Source organism: Panicum virgatum, chromosome 4K (genome assembly GCF_016808335.1).
Source record: "Panicum virgatum strain AP13 chromosome 4K, P.virgatum_v5, whole genome shotgun sequence".
In the NCBI taxonomy this organism is placed as follows: Eukaryota; Viridiplantae; Streptophyta; class Magnoliopsida; order Poales; family Poaceae; genus Panicum; species Panicum virgatum.
This window is the reverse complement of record NC_053139.1, coordinates 38,294,697-38,317,539: the sequence shown is the minus strand read 5'-3', so window position 1 is coordinate 38,317,539 and position 22,843 is coordinate 38,294,697. Positions and strand designations below refer to the sequence as shown.

The window sequence follows — 22,843 nt, the reverse complement described above, 5'->3', positions numbered from 1 at the left end:
CATTGAAGCTGCTCAAAGGAGTCGATAACATTTGTAACATGGTAGTTTTTGTATCTTTTTGGTAAGCCTGCAAATTACTAGTCAGCCGGTTGAAAAGTGCACGAGTAATTGTATTACCATTTTTTTTCATTGAAGCTGCTCTAAGGAGTCGAGGAGTCGATAACCTTTGTAACATGGTAGTTTCCCCGTCTTTTTGGTAAGCCGAAATGCCAATTGCTGGGTGGATGTTCCTCTCTTTAATAAAATGACTCCGGCATAACTTGTCAACAGTTGAGATGGCCGAGTTGGTCTAAGGCGCCAGATTAAGGTTCTGGTCCGAAAGGGCGTGGGTTCAAATCCCACTCTCAACAGTTTGAGCTTTTTTCTCCCTTTTTCAACTGGGGTTAATTCAGGCTTATTTTTTGTCAACTGTGCAGACCCACGCAGAGAAACCCGCTTCATATCGATAAGTTTGCCTAGTTTATAATGCTGCCTTTTTTTTCATACTGCCATCCTGTGCTGTTTCGATTAGTTTTCCTCATTACTTGTTCTGAAATATAATCCCCAAGAACATGTACCTCGAATTTTTTAATAGCATATACACTTATATAGGCTGACAATATTAACACGCGTGTGTGTGTATGTGTGTGTGCAAAGTCGTTACAAGGAATGAGGCGCAGAAGCGAAAAAAATGTCTCGCCAATTCCCCTGTACACAACGGGGAAAAAAAGGAAATGTGGACGAAAAGGCAAGCTAAAATAGCTGGCCCATGCACGTACGAGGCCGCGGGTCTGAGTTCTTGCCCGCCTCGTGCCGTGTCTGCGTTTGCGGGCACGACCCCCGCCGTCGTCGCCGCCCGCGCCGCATCGTCGTCATACGCCGCCGGGCTTCTTGCTCATCTCGTGGAGGCCGGAGACCACGGAGCCGGAGCCGCCGCCGCCGCCGATGCCGCGGTGGAGCCGGCACCGGAACGAGCCCGCGTGCACGGTCGGCGAGCAGAGGCACGCGCGGGGGCTCCCCGCCAGGTGGAGCTGCTTCGCGGCGGCCGTCCGCGGCGTGGTGATGCTCGCGGCGGGAGCCTCGTGCGAGGAGGTGGAGGAGGCGCAGCCGCCGCCGCCGTGGTGGTGGTGCCCCGGCGACGGCGCGCCGGCGTGGAACAGGGCCTTCTTCTTATCCGGCAACGCGATCTTCTCGATCGACGCCGGCCTGTGCGCCTGCAGATGATCCCCCATGGTCGACCCAACACGCGAGCGCCGACGATCTTGATCAACCGATTCCTTTTGGGGGGAAAAAAAATCCGAGCAAGCCAAGAACTGGCGCAAATTAAAATGGAGTCAACACTCTACATAAAGCAATCAAACAAGAAGAGGCACATCACATAAGATTTACCCTGTACGTATCGAAATCAATCAAGCAATGTATGGAGTTAGCCTACTAGGTCTACTAAATTATCTCTATGGGATATAGGAGGTTGTAGTAGTAACGAAATGGAGATCGAGGGGGATTAAAGAGAGTGATGTACGGATGAATAAGCCTATATAAAGGTCAAAGCGACTATTTTTATCGTGCATAATTCTTGTGGATCATGCATGACCAGGCCACAGCTGCTGAAGATGAACTGGAGCCACTATTTTGGGGTCAGTTTATATTTGGGCTCCGCAAAGCCAACATGTTTTTGGCCGAAAATTTAGTGTGTTGTGGAAAATGTGTGACTTGGATTTATTTTCAAGTTGCTAAATTCACAATTTGGCTGAGAAGGCAAAGGGTGCGGTGTCGTAAAGCCAATTTTGAAGTTCACGACCTTCTATCCCCTATTCGGAGAAGAATAACCGAGAATCACACGAATGAGAAAACAAAAGTGGTCATGGAACACATAGAAATTAGGAACAAATGATAATGCCTTCAAGTTTGTTTGGTTAGGATGAATAATAATCTAGAAATGCTTCCTGGATTTTCCTGAGCTGCACATAAAGTTCTACTTTACTTTCAGCGCTAGAAGCTAGCATACACATGTTGATGTATCCTAACACGAAAACCTATAAAAGCTATAAAAGCTACTCCCACCATCCCAAAATATAGCTATGTTTAGAATTTGTCAAAGTCAAATGTTTTCATATTTGACCAAAAATATCTCCAAAAATAATTAATTGAAAATAAAAAAGGTTACATGTTAATTGTTATGGTAGTTGGTTCCATCATGATCAACTAATATCATCTTTATCTTGTCAATATTTACGATTTTTTGTTATTCGTGTCAAAGTTTTAAATGTTTGATTAGGGAAAAACCTAAGCTATATTATGGGATAGAAGAAGTACATTTTTTTATATCTTTATGGACAACTACATTGACATGATGAATCCAGTAATATGAATAAACTCCACAATTGTTTTCAACATGGAGTAAATGGCAATGCAAAATTATGTGCTAACGTTAGCAATTCACATGCCTGTTATTACTACACTGCAGTATGTTACACTTTTAGATAATATAATGTCCTCAGTATATGACATACCCCACAATTCGTTCTCAAAAAGGAACACATCCTACAAAACTTGGCAAGTAAAGATCAAACCAACTATATTTTCAATGTACAAATAAGCAACAATCCAATTTAAACATAAATATCCTTTTCCATGTCCATGAGGCAGTTTCAAGAAAAATTCCTATTTCGAAGAATTCCTTGGAACAATGTGTTTTTATGATAGATTTATATGGTTGGAGTTCTATTGGGGAACTTCCAGTGATTTCTTTTGGATTGAAAAATATTTTCAAAATCCATGAAATGATCCCTTTTTTATGTCTTGACTTAAATACTAACTCCTTTTTTTGAAAAATAGTATGGCAGAAGCTTTGTCGATTAATTACTAGAGGCAAGAGCAAGAACCAAATTGCCCATGGCTTATGAGTCACAAAAGTGTATTGGTTTTGGTACAGTCTTACATTAGCTGAACTCTTTTTCTAAGAAACTACGGTAGCCCATCAAAACGCACATGAACTGAAATGTCATGTGTAAAAATTCTGTTGAACTCCACGACCATATATTCCTTCAAAACTCATGCATTTTTGTCCAAAAACTCACATTTCCTGCTAAGTGGCACATATGCAAGGAATCAAGAAAAATGCACAGAAAGAAAGAAAAAAAACTTGACCTGCGGGGGAAGACCACCCCCATGGCATTGTACTCAAAAGAAGACATTCTCACACATGTCAAGAAAACCCCCGAATCCCTGCCCCACCTGTACATAGTGATCTGGTACCCGTGAGAAAGGACAAACCCAACTATGCTTTGGACATAGACAAGCAAGGGGATTTTTTTTCAACACGCAGATAAACTGCGCCACCTCCACCCCCGTGGGGGTTCAAACTCTAACCGGCAAGGTGCCAAGCACAGTGCTCGACCAACTGGTCTAGCGTTCGCTGGCCCACAGAAAGAAAGGCCTTCTCACATTTCTTGCCAAGCGCAGCACAGAAAGAAAGGGCAAAGTGTACTCGAAATGTGGTCTTACATATTCCCTGTGTCGTGGTGTGGCAAATCACAGCCGGGTAGCGGAATGCACCCGCCTAAGTCCAGAGGGTGAGTACAAGGGGGTTAGCTAGCGACTAGTTCGATCTCGCTCAAGAACACGATGAACACAGCCAGTTAGAGTGGTTCGGGCCGTCGGAGCGTAATACCCTACGTCCACTGTGTGTTGCATTGCTTGAGTCTGGGTCAGCCTGGAGCTGAGTCCAGCATGTGTCTGAGTGTGCTCTAGCGTGCTTGTATTCTAGCGGGCGTGCTCTCCCTTTTATATGTCCAAGGGGAGCACGTACACTGAGCTGGCCCCCGACATGTGGACCCGGCGATGTATTATAAACTACACTTTGGCCTTCAATGCCTCAGATCCGGAGATCTTGTCGTCGGCTTCCGTGCGTAGCTTCTGACCAGGGATGGTCTTGAGCTGTCCTGTCAGAGTAGAGTCTAGCCTCTGCAGCCGCGCGTCGAGGTCATGATGAAGCGCCGAACTACTGACTCAGTCACTGTAGCAGCGTGCACTGTTGCTTCAGTCAGTAGCTGGTCATCATGACTCGTCGCCCATGTGCGCGGCGCTGAGTCTTTAATGCTTGTTTTGGTAACTGACGAGCCGCCTCAGTAACTGGCGATCCACAGTGTGGACTGACAAAAGCTGCCCCGTACCCAGAGGCAGCAGAGCCTGCCTCAACCACTCGCCTTTAATGCGGGTGGGTGAGGGAGCTTCCAGCGGAAGGCTTACGCCCGCGCCCGTGTCTGCGTGACACGTGGCGGCTCCGGACCCCTCCCGAGCAGCTAGCTAAGCCGAGAGCTCACGGGGGCCCGGATAGGCACGTGGAGGTCCCGGACCCACCTGCAGGGGTCGAGGTCCACGGTCACAGGTGCTGAGCATTTTCACCTCTGGGACACGTGGTGACACCGGACCCGTCCCCGAGTGGGAAGCGGGTCCGGGACCGTTGGTCCGGTGAGATGGAGTCGGACCCCAAGGGTCTGGCTGCTCAGCTTCTTAGGGCGTAGTTACGGATAACTACGCAAGTCTTGACACAGTAGCAGTGGTTACCCCAGCTGCAGGGTACTGACACCCTGCTTTTCCTGTTTTAAATGATACATCAAGGAATGGAATTAGCTTCTTTAACTATACCATGCGTGTTGCGTGTAGTATGTCAGCTGGCATACAACTCTGCACCACTTCCTATGAAGCGTTCCTGAAACAATCTATTTACATTGAAGAACTTTTAGCACCCATCTCTGTAAGAATCTACTGGCAATGCAAAAGCGCTGAAGCAGGACACACGTGAACAGGAAGAGATCACGGCAACCCCTGAACTCTGCTGGGTTCATCATAAAAAATTTGGTTGATGGAATGTTCAATCTACTTTTGGCGTGTGCAGGTGTTAGCTTCCACCTGAAAGTTGTTGTCCAAAGAAAAAAAATATGTATCATTCATTTGAACAGAATCAATATCATTCATGCACAAGAGTAAAGGTTTCAGAGATCAATGAAATAAGGTTCACTCTCTACATCGTGCAGAATTCAAACCAGATTCGTTTTCATTTGGTTTGTATAGGGAAAGTTGTCATTACTACTAATTAACTGAGTTGACTGCAAGGCATTGTAATTGTATGATTACCTTTGCGCCATACATCAATTTTTACCTGCATGATAATTAAATTTTGTGACACTCCCTGGAATTGCTATGATGTGAATTTTTTAATACCTTTCATATGATACTATTGATAACATTTCTAACGAACGAAACCTGCACCATACTCTCTGGCGCCTCATTTGTCCACGTCGCCTCTTTCGTATTGCCGTTGGATCCACCAGCAACGCATCTCCCACTGTCCATTGCATTCCTCTGTCATCTCTGTTGTGTCAGCTCTGTTGCCCTTCCAGAGACCTCGCGTGACTCCTCAACTTCGGCCTTGTTTAGTTGCGTAAAGATTTGGGTGTAAAACACTGTAGCACTTTCGTTTGTATTTGATAATTATTGTCCCGTCATGGGTTAACTAGGCTCAAAAGATTCGTCTCGCAAATTACAATTTAACTGTGTAATTAGTTATTTTATTTAGTTACATTTAATACTTCATGCATGCGTTGAAACATTCGATGTGATGGGGAATATTGTAAAATTTTGGAATTTTGAAGGGAACTAAACAGGCCTTCGTCTGAAGTACGCCTCCGAACCAGCCGCCTCCGCTAGCTCTAGCTGCCAGGGCTGGAGGAGAGGACACCCTTCCTTTCGCTTCTCCCATACCCAACATGCCGTCCTGTTGATCAAAAAAAAAACATGCCGCCCTGGGCTGCAGCTAGGTCAATGTCTCAGCAACCTTGAGGTCCTATTTAGTTGGTTAAAGGCTGTTGATTTTGGTACTGTAACACATTTTATTATTACTTGACAAATAATATTTAATTATGGACTAATTAGATTTAAAAGATTCATCTCGTGATAATTAGTTAGACTATGTAATTAGTTATTTTTTAACTGTATTTAATGCTCCATGTATATGTTCGAACATTCGATGTGACGTTACTATAGAAATTTTTTTAGAACAGGACCTGACTCTACTTCCAGGCCCCAAATTAATCCACCTCGGCGCGGCCAGGCACCTCAAATTAATCCACCTCGGCTCCAGCAGGACGCGCAATACTGCGTATGTGCCAAGACTAATTATTTGAACACCAATTAATAAGTATTAAACACAGACTAATATGAATTTGTTGGAAACACCCGTGAACACGTGGCCCTAGCTCGCTCCCTCGCCGGCAATGGAGGTAGAAGATGAACAATAGGATTTATCGGCGACGAACACCGTGAAGCCAATAGCACCTGTATCTTGGCCCTTTTATTGATAAAACGGACTCGGCAGCTTACAAATGAGGAGCGCAAGGGCTACTTGTAGGCCGGGTCCTCGTGGAGCCGTCTCTCCATGCCCAACATTCGTGCCACGATCTGCAGGACCCGCTCGACGACGCCATGACCCACACGCTCGCCGGACGTCGCGGCCTCCCCCCAGAATCGCACGCCATGCACACCACTCCTCCAACTACCTACGACTCGACCCGATCACAGCGGAGCAAGCCTACCGCACGTGACCCCCAATCCAGAACGCGCCACGCCCCGCACGCAACACCAGCACGGCACGCACGCACAGCGCGACAAGACGAGCTCACGCTCGAGAACCAATTACCCTAGCGACACAAACACACACACTAGACACAAGTACACGCCACGGAACACATCATGGCGTGTTTTAACCTAATAGAATCATGGATGGTTTCGTGAAGAGCACTTGAAATATGCACGATTTACATGTTCACTGTTCAGCAATGTTTTCATATTAAGCGAGAACGTCCAATCTTTTAAGGTACAAATAGGAAATCTAACCACTGTCATAATGAGATCCTATCTTGAAGCTGGTTGTACATTTTATTGGAAAAAATATATCAGAAATAAATCAGTATGAATTACATAGTTTTGCTCATGAGAAGTCATTCATATTCATACACGTCCATGGAGCTGTTTCTCCTCATGAAACCCAAAGCATGTAAATCACAAAACGTATTCAAAAGATGTGTACTGACGTTCTAAAGATGAATACAATAAATAAACAATTACTGTTCCAACTTACCATCTGTTGTCAACAACCGTGAATTTGCTTATATTTAAGTAAAGAATAGTACATTACACTGCTAATCCATCTGGAAATGAATCATAATTCGCAAGCCAGAACTGGCCAGCTTCATGGTGTGCGCGGCAAAGCCGCGCTTGTGTTTCTAGTCTCTACCTACGATTCACGGCCAATAAAACGGGCTCTGGTTGTGCCACGACATAAGGCTTTTCAAAATCGTCCGATCTGGATCGAGCGTCTCATATTCCGTCCTACAAACAGCGTTTCGAAGATCGTCTAGAAAATTCTACGTTTTTATCGTGCCGAGTAACAGGCGACGGCGGCGCCCCTGCTCCTCAAACGCACCGCCGCGCTCCGAATCGGCCGCTCCGCCCCTTCCCTCCGCGCTCCTCTGCCACCCCGGTGTCCATGCCGCGGCCCTGCGCCCTCCGAGCCGGCCGCTCCGCCCGTTCCCTCCGCGCTCCTCTGCCACCCCGCTATCCATGCCACGGCCCTGCTAGACCACGCGGCCGGCCTCACGCCCCGCCTACTCGGCTCCTCCGCGCCGCCGTTCGCTTGCCCCTGCCTGGGTCTCCATGCGCACCGCCGGAGGATGGGCTCCCGTGCAGCCCGGATCTTGAGCTCTGCCGCCGCCCGCGACCTGTAGCTCTGCCGCCACCTCGAGATTCGCCACCGCCCGTGACATCGAACTCCCCCACCACCTGGTCAAGTGCCGCGGCGCAATCACCGTCTCGCAAGTTCCGGCCCGCTGCCTCCAAGGGAGGCATATCCGGTGCAATCACCGAACTGGTGAAAGCACCGTGAAAGCAAACTAAAAAGGTCTTCAAAAAATTCTGAAAAAAATCATGAATGTACATCTCGGTCTACCCCATCTACATATAAATTTCCACGATCAAATTCATCTTACACTTGCAGTTACAAAAAAGACAAATTTTCTGACAATCATTAACGTTCAAATGCAGTCCAAATTTGTCTTTTTTGTAACTGTTAGAGTAAGATGAATTTGATCATAAAATTTTATATGTAGATGGGGTAGACCGAGATGTACATTCATGATTTTTTTCAGAATTTTTTGAAAATCTTTTTAGTTTGCTTTCACGGTGCTTTCACCAGTTCGGTGATTGCACCGGATATACCCCGGCCTCCAAGTCATAGGCGCCCATCGCGTGCTCCTCCAACACGTGCACTTCGTACGAGCCTTTCTCCCTCGCCAATTGCTCGACGCCGGCCAGCCCCTGCGCCTACGACTACCGGTCGGTCAGTGCCCACCTCCACTCCACCGCACACCTCCCTCCTTCTCCCATGTCGAGCCCAAACACCCCGACCCCTCTAGCCCTCCACCCGGCCGAGCTCAACCTGGTTGCCTCTCTTGCTCGCCACCAGTACTCATCCCGACACCCTGAAGCCCCTTCAATGCACCATCTACTGGTGGAAAAATAGATGACGCTCAGCCGCCCACCAACCACTCGAGGAAATGCCTACTGAAGTAACAAAACTGCTGACTTCAGCTTCCTGTTAAATATGCATCCCTGATCCCATGCAGCATGGTAACCACCTCCGTTAGCACAGACTGAAGAAACATTAGTGCACTATCTTTGATTGACATTGGAGTCACCTGCTGATATTAAGTTTTTAACGACCCCCCCCCCCTTCAGGATCAGCGCCGTCACCAATCGGAGGCCCCTCGCTTTCCCCCAGTGGGCGGCGCGAGGTCAGCCGGGCACGGCGGCCGCGGCCAGAGGAGCATCTCCTCCACCGCCACCACCACCTCCAGAATCTTGCTGCCCCTTACATTCACTTAGGATCAGTTTAATGGCATTGGCATTAGTTAAAATTTAGGTAGGACAAAGCAAAAATAACTTCAAGAACAGTTGCCATCTTCTGACCTAAATAACTTTCTTCATGATCCTCTTCTGTCTGCAAATTGTTAAAATTTATATCATGGATCAATATAACATGACTTGTTGAATTTAATAAAGTTAATTGTTTGGGCATTGTTTGCCTTGTAAGTGTGGACAACAGTTAATGTCCATAAGTGTCAGTGCCTACTATTGTAGTGACTATGCATGGTGATTTGTTAACTGTGAAATGTTATCTTTTTAAATTTGATTCAGCTGTACTTGAAGTTATGTTAGCATTTCATTTCTTCCCATATTCTAAGTTTTTTTACTGCAGTTTAGTCATTGAGCCATTTCCTGGAGTTCAGATAAACAACACATAACCTCACATGCACCACATGTCCTGATTGTCAATGATCCATATGGCCATTAGTTTGACCTATCAGTCCCATGAATTTCACTTTATAATTAAGCGAGCAAGATAAACAGAAAAGCTGCATCTTTACGGCACCAAAATCTCTCCGTGCTCATCAAATTCGTAGTGTTCTTGAGTGTATTGGTGATTGAAGAGCTTCCCATCTATGTTGCTTTGGAAAATTAAGTGCTCAGTATATAGTCTTTTTAGGCTTCCAAATTTTCCTAATGTTCTCATTTCTAGCAGGAAAAGACTGAAAATAGGATTCTAACCTGTCAGTTTATATCCTTCTGAATGTGAAAAAGCCAGTCTAGAAAGTACATCAGGTTTAACCTATAATCCATTTATTTGTAATATTGTCGTAGTGTAAGCTTTTGAATTGTTTATATCCACAAATTCTATCAACACCATACGGGTAAACTATGCTACACTTAATAATTTTCAAGGGAACTTATGCTACACATACTTAGCTACCTAATGCTTGTAGTTGTAGTTAAATGGAAATTCTAAAAGAGAGAAGGACAAGGACAGGCGTATCTTTGGGTAACCCGATATGCAGCTCATTGAAAATGTAGTGCTATAACATCATCTCTGCTCTGTATCTTAGATTGATAGAATATCATGGAAACTATAGCATTTTATTTGTACATTATTGCCTACAACTGCATGTTTCACTAAGTAATGTAAGATCACAACTGAAATGCACACTCATGCATATGCACATATTCTATTTGCATGATTTTAACTGTTACCTTTTACCTACAGCGCTTGGGACAAGAGCCATTATTACCAACAGGTAACTATTTATTAGTCCATGGGTCACTATCTAAATTATTACACCTTTGACAGTTTTTATATAATTAACTTGGTTCCATCAATGTCTTCATACTATGTTGCTAGGGCAATCGAGATGATGAACACGGTGAAAAACAGGACACCAAAAGGCAAAAAAAATACCTAACTGTTAATGGTAAATTGCAGTATTAATAATCTACTATTTCCCTTCAATTGTGTGTGTATTAATTACTTTTTTCCATATGAATCAGATATCAAGGAACGAAGGAGTGGAGGAGATGGAAACACATTTGGCATCAAAATATTTGGTTTACTACTATCCAGTTACCTTTTGTGAACTACAAATGGAAAGAACATTGAAGAATGATATTTTGCTCTCCACAAGCTGATAATATGACCCTTGTATTTTGCTAATGTGGTACACAAATCTTTGGTAACAACATGCTGTTCGTGCAGTGGCAAACATCAATCTTTTGCCCAGTACATCTGAAACAACAATCTTTTGGCCCCTATGTAAAGCCAGGATCCTTATAAAACCATGTAACATTTAGAATTCTGGTGGTTCAATGCAATTATGATGCTTGCAGATCAGTACATTTGTTTTTTACAAATTCAAAACCACAGAATATTTACACATATGCGTCAAAACCAAAGGTAGACAATGGCTTTAGCGCGGCAATGCCGCGTGTTGTTTCTAGTTTAAGCAATACTGGGACCAGTTACTGCATTAAGAAGGCTACCATTTCTTGATGTAAGCTCCTTCTCCACTTCTGCAAAGAGTTCCTTCAATCTATTCGAGGAATTGGAAATGATATTCTTCGTGACCTTCTTTTGTTGCTTGGTACTCTTTAACCATGCAATCCCCAACAAAACCTGCACATTGCAGGTGTTTGTTTTCGATGGTACATTCGTCATATGGTACTTCAGCTGGAGCTGCATAGTTGCCATGATTTCATATAAAAATTCAGGAAAAACATTGGGAGGAAAATAACACAATGTTGATTTTCTAGTTCACACTATTAATGTTAACTAAGTTTTTTTTTCAATTCGAAGAGTCAGAAACTCTAAAAGAAATCATATGTTAAAGTGAAATAAAGAAAAACTCCTAAAGAAAATATTGTATATGATGCATGGAGAATCAGAATCTTACATTGAAGTAATCTCCAAGTAGTACACCTTGGAGGGTCATCACCTCTTCAACAGCCCAGCCATCTCGGTTCACCAGGCTATACTTCTGCTGGGTCGTGGTTGCTTCACCTCCATAGCGTGATAAACTTTTGTCGAATTTGTAGCTCGTTTGCCGCTGTTGTATATTGCAGCCTACAAGTTCCCATTCTGTTGCAGAGTAGTCTATACAACCAGCCTTTTGCATCACTTTGTGTTCCAGGGGACCTCCTGAAAACATCTCCATCAAGGACTCAACCTGCAAATGCAGATCTTTATAGGGAAGCTCCAGATTGTGTTTTGCAACACCACTTTGAAGGCAAAAGTGACACTCACGTCAACAGAAAGAACTGACGACAATATTTCAGACATTTTGACATCTGCATGGGTGAACAAGGTTCCGCCTTCTTCAGGCTGATGTTCTTTTGGTTCATCTTTTTCAATCACCTCCCCCTTCTGTTCTGGACCAAGTGCTCGCATTTTCCATATCGCCGTGATTATTCTGTGAGATTTAGGTTTATTGATGTGATTTATTCATTAGATAAGTAGCAGACTACTTTGATAAGTGGTGCTAGTGGGAAAACTATAATTCAGATTAAGAGCCTGACTACTGGTTCTATGATTAGTATAAAGAATATTTAGAATACGAGGTAGTTAGGTTTTAACATTCAACAATAGTCCATGAAGATCAACTTGCCATTTTAAATTTCTTTAGGCACAATGCGTCTGACAGTAGAAGCATTTAAAAAGAGAACAAATGGAAGCTACCTGTAAGCATCGTTGAACGAAACAAAGGATTGGAAATGGAATTTGAGTCTTCCTTGATGATCTGTTCCCTTGGAACCATGTTTTGCTTCTAAACCTCTATCCTTTCGGAGGATGATCATCAATGATGGGCTACCAATCGACAGTGTTGCAGGGATAACCTGGATGTCATCAACGTCTTCCCACAAAAAGAAAAACTTGGTTTTGTGTCCGAATATGTTTGAATAAAATCCAATTATTCTTGGAGAGAAAAAGAGGCGTCCCTGTAAAAAAAATAACAGTTTAATTTTTTTAAAAAAAAATATTGGCCTCAAGAAATGGGAAATAGACAATGGCAAAAGTCAAATGAACCATCAACCAGTTCAAAACTACAGCACTTATTTGCAATGGTACAGTCTATCACAAGATTCAATGAAACATTCTACACATGAGAAACCACTTGAGAGTTGGGACACTTGGAGGTTCAATTTCAAATAAAAAGACAAGTAACAAGAAGAAAACCACACCTGAAGTGGCATCTTCCGTTTTAGATGGCAGGTGAAATCGTCGATGAGAAACTCTTCTGGAGGGAGAGCAAATAGCTTCCGGAATGCTGCATTTGTTTGGGTTGACCGCAAATTTATCTGCATAGTATGATCTAAATCACTGTAACAACTGAATAGACCGATTATCATCTCACATAAAATTTGCTCAGCTTACCTTTTTACCAACTTCCTTCCCCATTTTTGCTAGGTAATTCATGACAACTTCAGTCCCCCTTGAGTTGTTCAAAAATATTCTCAAATGCAATTTAGGTTTACTTGCTTGATCACACTTTCCATCAAGAGGAAGCCATATGTCAGTTAAATCTGACAAATTGTTTTTCAGAAAGTTCACTTCCGTGTGACCAATGACACACTGTCCGCTTGAATCATATATAGCAATATCCATCCTTGACGGAGGATCATCCATAGCATCAAATTCGAATACCTCTAGAAAGGTAAATATCAAATCAGTCAATAAACGATAGAAAATATCAGTTCTAGTTGTTCTAGAAAATTTGAATTTCAGCTACCCACCATTCAGAGTAAAGAAACACAAGGGAAGGGGAAAGAAACTAACCATTCCATTTTGGCTCTGATGTCTGAAATTTAATTGAGCTTGTTTTCCTCTTTGCATTGCATGTAAAAATAACATAGAGATCAAAAAGATCAGATGAACCAGTAGCTGTTATGCCAGTGCCTTCGATAAGCGCAACAGTCAGCAACCAGCCATCACCATGAGCTTTGACCCCATGATCACTACCTAATACTGGAAAGAGTCATAATGTTTAACCCAAGTGAAATTACAAGACAAGATCGAAACAAGTATGTAGAACAGAAGTGGCTATGTGGGGATCATAGGGCGTACGCATGACATCCTTTTCAGAACAGTGCATTTGCTCTTTTCACGACAGCAAACCCTTATTCATAAATATACTTTTGTGTACAAGGATTTCATAGTAGGGGAATGATACTGAATTGAGATAGTTACCTCTTTGCTTCCATGCACTTAAAAAGCGCCGTATTACTTTGACAATGTTCTGTCCCTGAAGAATCAAAACTGCACAAACTACAACCTCACCAATTGAATCTGGAAGGTCAAGACCAAAGTACTCAAGCCCATGCATCACATCGGGCTTGGATAAATGAAGGTGAGCTATAACATATAGTGCAATGGCAACGGAGAATATAAATGTAAAGTTCCCGAGAAAGCGGACAATTAACCTCCAGCCTGTTTCCTTTTGTGCATGTAATGAAGCTAAAATCTTTTCTTTGTTTGACTTAGCATCATCAAGCTCAGCTACTTTAAGCTTCTGGGACAGTACTTCAGAAAACTGTGTAAAACCTTCGGTCATGCCTTGTTTTGCACCATTCTCAATCATTCCTTTTATCATCGTGCTCTGAACAAAGTTCACCCTCCAGCTTACAGTAAGATGCGATGTTTGTTCTTCAGAAGGTAGCAGGGGGCCTGGTGTAATACAGTACAGTATCTCTACCTTGAAACAATTTCCGCAGGGAACATCAGGAGTGCTAACAACAGAGAACACTGCAAAAGAATTTCCAGATGCTTTCAAGTACTTCTGCTCTTCTGTGGCTTTACAAGCTTTAACCAACTTGCTTGCAGCTTTTGTGTAACTTAATGTTCTTTGCACACAAGTATCATTACTGTCAAGCTTCCATGGCTCAATCTGAAACCCACTTGTTCCTTGAAGCTCTGATACTGCTGGCCAAAAATCTAAATTCGGTGAAAACAAGAGGGAATTCAACTCGGTTGGTGCAGCAACATAAGATTCGTCAACCAGTACACCACCAGGCAAGTTCGCTGGCATTTCAGTGCCTTGATCTTTTGACTCCATGATCTTCAGTAGTTCATCAAGACTTGACTCAGATGTTGTGCTCTTCTCAGGGTTTTCACGAACTTCTGATGAGTTCACCTTTGGCTCTTGGAACTGCTCAATGGACTCAGTTTCTGATGTGGTCGAATGCACAGGAGCTTCGACAGGTTTCCCAAAGAAATAGCGGGACAAGACCTCTACCACTGATGATGGGTTTGCAATTGTATCAGTATCTGCAGCTGGTACAGGTTCAGGGGCTGCTTGTTCCGTGCTGCTCCGGACTGGTAGCTCCGGTATGCTATATGGCAATCGTTCGAAGCTGCTATGAGATGTCCGGTCGATGCTGGAAACGACTGATAGGTCGATGTAGCTACTTGTTGCCGATAATGTTGCAACTTTGTGCTCACTGGGACTGTCTGAGCTGGACGCTAAGTCATCTGAAGCAGGATGTGGAACACTCTGTGATTCGTCAGATACATGGGTTCTTGTAGACAATGATATGTGTAGGCAAACCTCTCCTGCAACAAAACAGAATAACATGATCTTGAAATTACCGCTGATACTAAACCGAGGCGGTAACAAAAAAAAAATTCCATAAAAAGCATAACCCAATGGCTAGCAGAATGTATTGTTCTAAATAAAACAGTTAAAAAAACAGCTAGTAATTGCAGTAATTGCTTCCTGTGCTCTACATTCCTGAACATTTTCATGCATCTTGCTCATGACTGTTCAAGCAAATATACTCAATTATTATTCTGCAAGCAAACTCAATGACAATGTTAAAAACTATTCGCATGAATTTGCATTGTCGTTTTGAAACAAACATCAATGGGTTTGCATTTGGGGTGCGGCGAAAAAAAAAGAAGGGAAGAGCAAGAAAAGGAGGTTGAAAAACCGCGCAACTGCGATGATACCGCGGCATTTCTTCTTGGACTTCTTGCTCTTGGGCTGGAGCTGGTACCACTGGGTGCCGAGGGAGAGGTCGTCGGTCTCCATGACCTTGGAGAGCGGCAGCCGGACGAGGCCCAGCAGGTCGTTGCTGAAGTACTTGTCCTCGTTGAGCACGGACACGACGAGCTCCTCGGCGACGTCGCCGACGAGGAAGCTGAACTCCTCGTCCCAGGCGGGGGCGAGGCTGCGCTTGACCACGGCCGTCTTGGCGCGGCGCTTGCCCAGCTTGAGCTTCACGAAGGGGTCGCTGGAGCCGTTGAGGTGCACGCCGGGGAGGCCCCTGGCCTCTACCACGCGCACGAGCAGCTTCATCGGCGCCACCCGCCGCGCGTTCTCCGCCGCCGCCTCCGACAGCGTCGACGCACTCCTCGACGGCTTCGTCATCGCGAGATCCCGGCGGCGGCGACAGCCACGACCATCAAAGCGGAATCCTCGCCCTCGTCGATGCGAGCACACGAGAAATCCGTTGGAAAAAAAGGAAACGAAATTTCTTGGCCGGTGGTTTTCTGGCTGGTTTGGAATTGGTGGCGGGAGCGGCGGGAGAGGAGGGGAGTTTCCCCGCGGCCGAGCGCTCGCCGGTTTTGTTCTGAGCCGTTGCCGCGCCGTCAAAATTCGTGCGCGCGAGGATGGGTGCTCGCTGGCCGTCGGATCGGTGGGAGAAGATGGGATTGGGCTCCGTGCCGCATGGGCTGCTTCAGGTTCAGCTTTCCAAATATAGACACGAGACCTCCTGGGAGAAGGAGAATGGATGGGGAACCAGGTTCCAATCAAACGCCTTACGCCACTGGCAAGTGGGTCCCACGTGCCAAACATAGGAGAAACCGAGAGAAGCAAGCAAGATGCACATCCTCAACGTGATCAGATCAGTTTCAGGGTGAATTCGAAGTTTACACTACACCGACCTGCTTGCAGCTACATGGCCTACATCCATCCTGAAATCTATTTGATGGAACTAATAAATAAACGAAGAGTAACTTGTTTGCTCGCCACCGATAGCGTCAGGATGAGAGCTCTCCCGCCCGAGATGGCCTAACAGGGTTTCCACTAAAATCAGAAGGTCTCTGGATCAGGTCGTCCCCCTTCACTCCTTGCCGAAGTCGGCGCTGTAGTGCGCGCTGGACTCGAGCTTCTTGGCCTCGTTCAGCTTGCGCACTGCCTGAAATCGTTATTACATGGAAAGGGAGGCACGGTGAGCACCAAGCAAGCTCGATTGTGGTGAGGTAGATGTAGAGAGAGGTGGTGGAAGCGCACCTTCACGAAGTCCTCCTGAATAACATAGTCGCGCTCTGCTCGAATGGCAGCCATGCCAGCTTCTGTGCAGACATTGCGCAGATCAGCGCCATTGAAACCCTGGCACAGAACCGCAGGAGTTAGGATCCAGGAGATGATGCCAAGCATGTTAGTGTGTTATAGGAATGATAGACTTAGGTAAGATTGGTTCACCTCAGCCAGTTTCACAACAGCTTCGTAGTCGATTTCGCCATGCTTGGCGATGCCAGCTGCGTGAATCTTGAGGACCTCCATCCTCCCCTGCTCGTTCGGGAGTGGGATCTCGATCTTCCTGTCCAATCGCCCAGGCCGAAGGAGCGCAGGATCCAAAACGTCAGGTCTGTTTGTTGCCATGATCATTTTCACCTATATTAAGCAAGAGCATTCTTGTCATACAGTTCAAGAAGTCATTGCACACAGACAGCACAATAATAACAGTCAGGGACAATCGATATAATCTCAAATTTGTCAAGGGGTGCATCATCATGTTCGCGATAAAGTCTCTTGCTGTCTTGCACCAAATTATAACTTTGCAACTGAGTTTAATATGTTATCAACTCCCCAATATGCTCACCGTCTAGGCAACAAAGAACAAATTACCAAGATTTCTGCACAGCTATGTTCATTGCAAAACATCACAAAATGTGAATTACTTTTGCAACAATGCAAGTGAATTATGGACCCCTAACACAAAGAACAAGACTAACAGCTAAAATTCAGCACTAAAATGAATGAATCCAAAAAAAAACATGTCACCATAGGACTGGTTCTAAGAGATGAATACACTTCCACATGAAAAATAAGCAGACGATTGACCCAAAAAAAAAACTTCTGAAAAGAATACCTTCCCAAGCTCATCAAATCCATCTAGCTGATTTAAAAGCTCCATCAATGTCCTCTGAACCTCACGATCAGCACTTGTGCCCTCGCTAAATCTTCGGCCACCAATGGCATCGATTTCATCCATGAAAATGATGCATGGCTAGGTACAAGATTGAACCAAAGAAAACATTTTAGAGGCAATTGTATCTAGACTGATTATGTGCAAAGATAGACAAATGCATCCACAGGTGCGCCTATTTCTTTTTTCCAAGCAAATAGGTTTGTATATAGTAACTAAAATGAAAAAGGCTGTTTCTCAGTTTATTCTTGGATAATGTACATCTAGAGCTATAGATGCTTTGTAAACAGTAGTTTATTTCTTCAAAGTCCACCTTTGAATGAACAGGCTATCTAGTTCACAGTTAAATCATACTCATGGAGTCAAAGGACAGAAAGCTATGCTATTGACATATTTCCCAAAATAAATGAAAGAATCAGGATGGCAGGTATATACAGATAAACAGAATGAAACAAAGCTTACCTGATGCAGTGATGCTCACGTGCATAGTTGAACATTTCACGAATCAAGCGTGCACTTTCACCAATATATTTGTCAATGATAGCACTTGAAACTATCTGTTTAAAAGGTGCACATCAGTGAAAAAACATATGCTTTATATATGTGATATTTTACTAGCAAAAATAGAGTTCCAGACCTTCAAAAAGTTAGCATCGATGTTGCTAGCAATGGCTCTAGCTAGGAGTGTCTTCCCAGTTCCAGGTGGACCATAGAGTAGCACACCCTTGAATGAGGAAAGTAAAATTTAATACAGCCCAGGATTATGTGAATGCACTGTCATCAATTTGAGATAACTGCATGATATTGCACTTCAAAGCATATTTATTTCTTGAATTTACCTTTGGAGGCTTAATCCCTACACGGAGAAACAGTTCCGGATTCATAAGCGGTAACTCAATGGATTCTCTGAGTTCCCTTATTTGATCCGACAAGCCACCTACAGATGAGTAACTAACATTGCCAGGATCTTCGTGTAGCATGTTGTAAACCACAGGGTCAACCTGAGAAGCAGGAAAAGAATGATATTGCGTATTTGCGTCAAGGATTAATAATGTCCAAATCATAACCACCAGAAATACAGGTCGACAAGGTTGTGTTTGGGCTTCTATGATGATAGCCCATCCAGCCTAACCCTTCCTCTGGTCTCACAAAGCACACAGCCACAGTGTAACTTTCCAAAATTCCTCCTCACTTTCTCTCTGCACCCAGTCAACCCAGTGCCACCCTCCACAAATCCATCACTGCCAGCCAACAAACTTTAGCAGGAGTTAGCAAAATCGATTGCCCATGGACACCTATTCGCTACACTGTCCATTTCCGTTGGGTACCACTTTTTTTTTGGCTGCTACTGCGCCCCTCGCTGTGAGGTCCTATGCGCCATTGGTGGCCCATAGTCTTCAACATTGGCAGATTCCTAGATCTTATCAATAGTGACCTCCTCCATCCTTAAGTAATCAAACAAAAACATAAGCAAAGAACCTAAATATATACCTCGCGTGGCAAAGTGCGCATGATAGTAAGCGTTGTCATGTCAAGAACAACTCTTGTACCAGCAATCAACTTTTCTTTGTCAACTTTACTTCGGCAGGCGACAACATAGCGTGGTCCACTGCTGGCCTTCCCGATAACTTCAAGAAAGACATGTTTCAGTTGCTTTGATAAAACTCGATGCATTATTATTCAGTTGAGAAGCAAGAAAAAGTCTTTAGCACGAGTGAAAAAAGTGCATTGTAATGAAATATAGCTGAAGGTCAGGTATATAATCCAGATTCTTTAATTATTCCTACAAAAAATATTCTGCTCGAACATCAAAAACATTTCTTCACTTACATCGTTCCTTGTCCAAAGGTCGAAGGACCTCACCAATAATTTGGCCCACACTTTGCAATGCTTTGAGATCCTCTTCAGTTTTTTCCAAGTCTTTCTTTGCATTTTTTTGGTTCTCCCTCCCTGCATCCAAATACACAATGTCATAAAAAAAAGTCAAGATAACTAAAGTAGAAGTCTATGCTATCAGTAAGAAAATGTATTCTATCACATCTTTCTTATTATAACATGTCACATTGAACTACCATACCACATATAAAAGATATAAAGGCGTAAAGAGTGTAACGACAAGAAAAACCATCCATTGATGGAACATGATCAGGAAAAGATAAAAACAAACACAACTCAACCACCTCAACAGCAGTACGGCACCACACTTTCAAGTTAAAAAAAATAAACTAGAAGAAGGCTGGCATTAACCTTTGCATAAGATAAAACATAGTAGTATTTTTGATACACACTTCATGGGCCCACAAGTCATAAACATCATCCAAAACTAATTTAGTAGCCAAATTGTGCAATGGAGCTTCTCTCAGATTACTAAATGATAAAGCACGATAGAACCAAATAACCAATCTGAGCTGCTTGGCACAAAACAACACAAACCTAGGACTCTTGCATGAAAGGGAGAGTGACTACCTAGAATCTCAATCACTGGAACTAACAAGTCTTGCTTTCTGAATGCAAACTCACTTACGAAAGAAAAAATTGCTCCAAATAGGCTATAGACTACAGACATATCTTCAGCAGATCAGGGCCATCACAAAATGCAAACCCAGCCAATTTTGTTTCTGGCAGTAACATCACCTGCTAACTGAAAAGAGCAAACCTATCGAGCAATCACCGACCACTTGCACCCAAATGCCCCCAACTTGTAGTTGTTTAACGACCAAACTTCACCCAAACCTCACTCTACACGGCCGCCGAACATCACATCCTTGGCAAGCAATTTCGCGCCTCCAAAAAAACCCTAAGCGGCAACCTACCCAAAGCAAAGCCCAATCAGGCTACCGCCGGGCCTCCCCCGAACCCGAATTGAGCCGACCAAAACCCTACCCCTACCGCCTTACCACCACAAAAAACCAGATCGCGATCGCCACTCGCGAGCAGCGGAATCCAGCCCCGCAGACTGGCCGGGGCATACACGCACGGGGAGACGGGCGGAAGACGAGGCGGCGGCGGCGGCGGCGGCGCGTTACCTGTTTTGGCCCGCGCCTCGAGCTCCCGGCAGCTGAGGAGCTTCTTGCGGTACTCGGCGACTGCGGCGCGGCGGCGCGCGTCCTCCCCGCCCTCGGCCATCCTCCTCCAACCCCCTCCGGCGACCTACCCTCGGCGGCGGTGGCGGCGGCGCCGCTTGGCTTTGCTTCTCTCGCAAGAAGAAGAAGAGCGGAGACGAACCCGAGTCGCGCGGAGCAGGCGGAGCCGGGCCGTGAGCGTGAGCAGAGGGGTTTGGCCGTTTGGGGTTTTTTTGGTCCGCGCGATATTTCGAGACTCGAGAGCTGCTCCCTCCGTAAAAAAAAAACAAGTTATTTTAGAATTTAAAATTTATTTAAAAAATAAGTTACTTATTCTCTTTAAAAAGTATGTGGGTACGTAGGAATCAATTAGTGTCAAATGTGAATAATAAATAGTGATAGATATGTTTATTAGTGTTAATTTATCTTAGAATTTTTAGAATGATTTGGTTTTTTTGGACAGAGGGAGTACATGGAAATACATAAACAGATATATTTCCAGTGGTTTTCCATTTTAGAATTCGAATAGAATTTTGGGTTGATTTGTTCGTGAATCGGAATTCCAGATGTTTTGCATAAATCGGAGTCTAGCCCAACTGTAACTGGGCTGCAAAGGATTACGCTGGCCTAGACTCTATGTATGTGGTGAGGTCTTTTGGGCCTCCTGCAAGTTGCTACTGTCCGTAGCATCACTTTGGGCCTCCTATTGCTTAGTAATTGAACGAAAAAGCTTTCCGAAAGACGAGCTCATGTATTTTTTCTAAAAAAAAATAGAAGATGAAGTGACGAACCCACGAGATCGAGGCCACGACTCAAACCTCACATGCACGTGCTCACCAAAACCTTACCAGCTCGCCCGTACTGGGTACTGCTCGTTGCTCTTCATGTTACCTGTGACACTTTTCCCATCATGTATTCATGTGCCACGAAAAATCACGCCCTTTACGTTTCCAAAAAAAAACACGGCCTTTTTGTACCTTTGCTCGCTGATGAGGACTTTTTTTTAGAGAATGGTAGATTGCCGGAGGATGCAATAGTAGTTAATAAACAGCAAAGCATTACAGGCTAGCAGGCAAGATTTTTATTTTTATTTTTTGCGGGCAAGCAAGGCAAGGGTTCTATCTAATAACTGCAGTGACTAGTAAGCCTCTGTTAATAAACTGCAAAGAGGTCTGGCTCTTGGCCTGATGACGCTCCACCTTGGCTCGCAGATCACGATGCAAATGAGTTGTAATTGGGTCAACCAGTTACTGACCCATATAACCCATTGACATAATTATGGGTTTTGCCGTTTTGGGTTGGCCCGATTCAGCGTGATAAATAAACCAGTTGACCCAACAAATACCCGATTCAGCATCGAACGTTTTACTCAAGCTCCGCCGCCGCCCGGTTGGGGGCCGCAAGCGCCGCCGCCGCCGACCTCCGCCGTAGCCGTGCCGGCGGGAGCCGCGAGCTCCGCCGCCATGTGGGCGGGGACGACGAGCGTTGCAGCCATCCCGCGGGCGGGGTCCTCATCTGGGCTAGGCCAGCAGGAGCTGCGAGATCCGCTGCCGCGCGAGCGGGTGCCGCCGAGCGCTGCCGTGGCCGTGCCGGCTGGAGCCGCGAGCTCCGCCGCCATGTGGGCGGGGACGACGAGCGTTGCAGCCATCCTGCGGGCGGGGTCAAGCTGCGAGATCCACTGCCGTGCGAGCGGGTGCCGCCGAGCGCTGCCGTGGCCGTGCCGGCTGGAGCCGCGAGCTCCTTCGCAGTGCGGGCAGGGCCAGCTCTGGCGAGGTGGGATGCTGACCGCCGGCGATTTTTCTTGGAGCCGGACGTGCATGCAACAGCTTGGAGGGGATGAGATTGGAAGCGAAAAAGAAGATTAGGTGCGGACGTGCGGTGGAGCGGAACGTTGCTTGTGTGGCACTAGTCATGGCGGTAAGGTCTCCAGAAAGAAGGACCTCGTAGGAGGGGCCGTTGGACACGCCGACGCCCATGGAGGAGGGGCAGCATCGGCAACGCTCGAGGTACAGGCAAGCTCAGTGACGCAAGACCGGTGCAGTCGAGGGGCGCGAGGCCGGCGCCTACGCCGTCGCTCCGGATGGGAAGATTGGAATGCAATTGCGATTTTATGCCTGGGTAAGTGAGAATTGGGTTACCCAAATGACCCAGATTTCTTGACACCAATTAACACCAAATTTTTGTGGGTCGGTCCGATGAGTTTTTAC

At 45.1% G+C, this 22,843-nt stretch overlaps 2 protein-coding genes, 1 long non-coding RNA gene and 1 other non-coding gene across 6 annotated transcripts; 2 read left to right on the top strand and 2 right to left on the bottom strand.

The window, feature by feature from the left end:
- The first annotated feature begins 269 nt into the window (after nt 1-269).
- Nucleotides 270-350, top strand: TRNAL-AAG. The gene has a single exon. It is a non-coding gene; the product is annotated as a tRNA-Leu (tRNA).
- Nucleotides 351-4,605: 4,255 nt separating this feature from the next.
- LOC120703878 (C2 and GRAM domain-containing protein At1g03370-like) lies at nt 4,606-16,250 on the bottom strand. 3 transcript variants are annotated; one of them, XM_039988078.1, is made up of 10 exons: nt 15,368-16,250; nt 13,610-14,971; nt 13,199-13,387; nt 12,797-13,068; nt 12,604-12,720; nt 12,101-12,360; nt 11,669-11,834; nt 11,319-11,591; nt 10,909-11,101; nt 4,606-4,893 (listed from the first exon to the last, which is right to left on the bottom strand). In XM_039988078.1, exons 1-10 carry the CDS (start codon nt 16,215-16,217, stop codon nt 4,883-4,885), a joined length of 3,693 nt encoding a protein of 1,230 aa, XP_039844012.1. In that variant the 5' UTR covers nt 16,218-16,250; the 3' UTR covers nt 4,606-4,882. The 3 variants fall into 3 exon arrangements, with proteins under 3 accessions (XP_039844012.1, XP_039844011.1, XP_039844013.1); XM_039988077.1 differs by lacking the exon at nt 4,606-4,893 and having other exon boundaries at nt 10,710-11,101; XM_039988079.1 differs by lacking the exons at nt 4,606-4,893; nt 10,909-11,101; nt 11,319-11,591; nt 11,669-11,834 and having other exon boundaries at nt 12,097-12,360.
- Nucleotides 8,262-10,759, top strand: LOC120703880. Its single transcript, XR_005687297.1, has 4 exons — nt 8,262-8,667; nt 8,776-10,169; nt 10,274-10,343; nt 10,420-10,759. It is a non-coding gene; the product is annotated as an uncharacterized LOC120703880 (long non-coding RNA).
- Nucleotides 16,234-20,853, bottom strand: LOC120703879 (26S proteasome regulatory subunit 10B homolog A-like). Its single transcript, XM_039988080.1, has 10 exons — nt 20,601-20,853; nt 19,405-19,524; nt 19,066-19,202; nt 18,414-18,575; nt 18,212-18,298; nt 18,047-18,131; nt 17,518-17,657; nt 16,848-17,039; nt 16,656-16,754; nt 16,234-16,560 (listed from the first exon to the last, which is right to left on the bottom strand). Exons 1-10 carry the CDS (start codon nt 20,698-20,700, stop codon nt 16,486-16,488), a joined length of 1,197 nt encoding a protein of 398 aa, XP_039844014.1. The 5' UTR covers nt 20,701-20,853; the 3' UTR covers nt 16,234-16,485.
- Between the last annotated feature and the right edge of the window lie 1,990 nt (nt 20,854-22,843).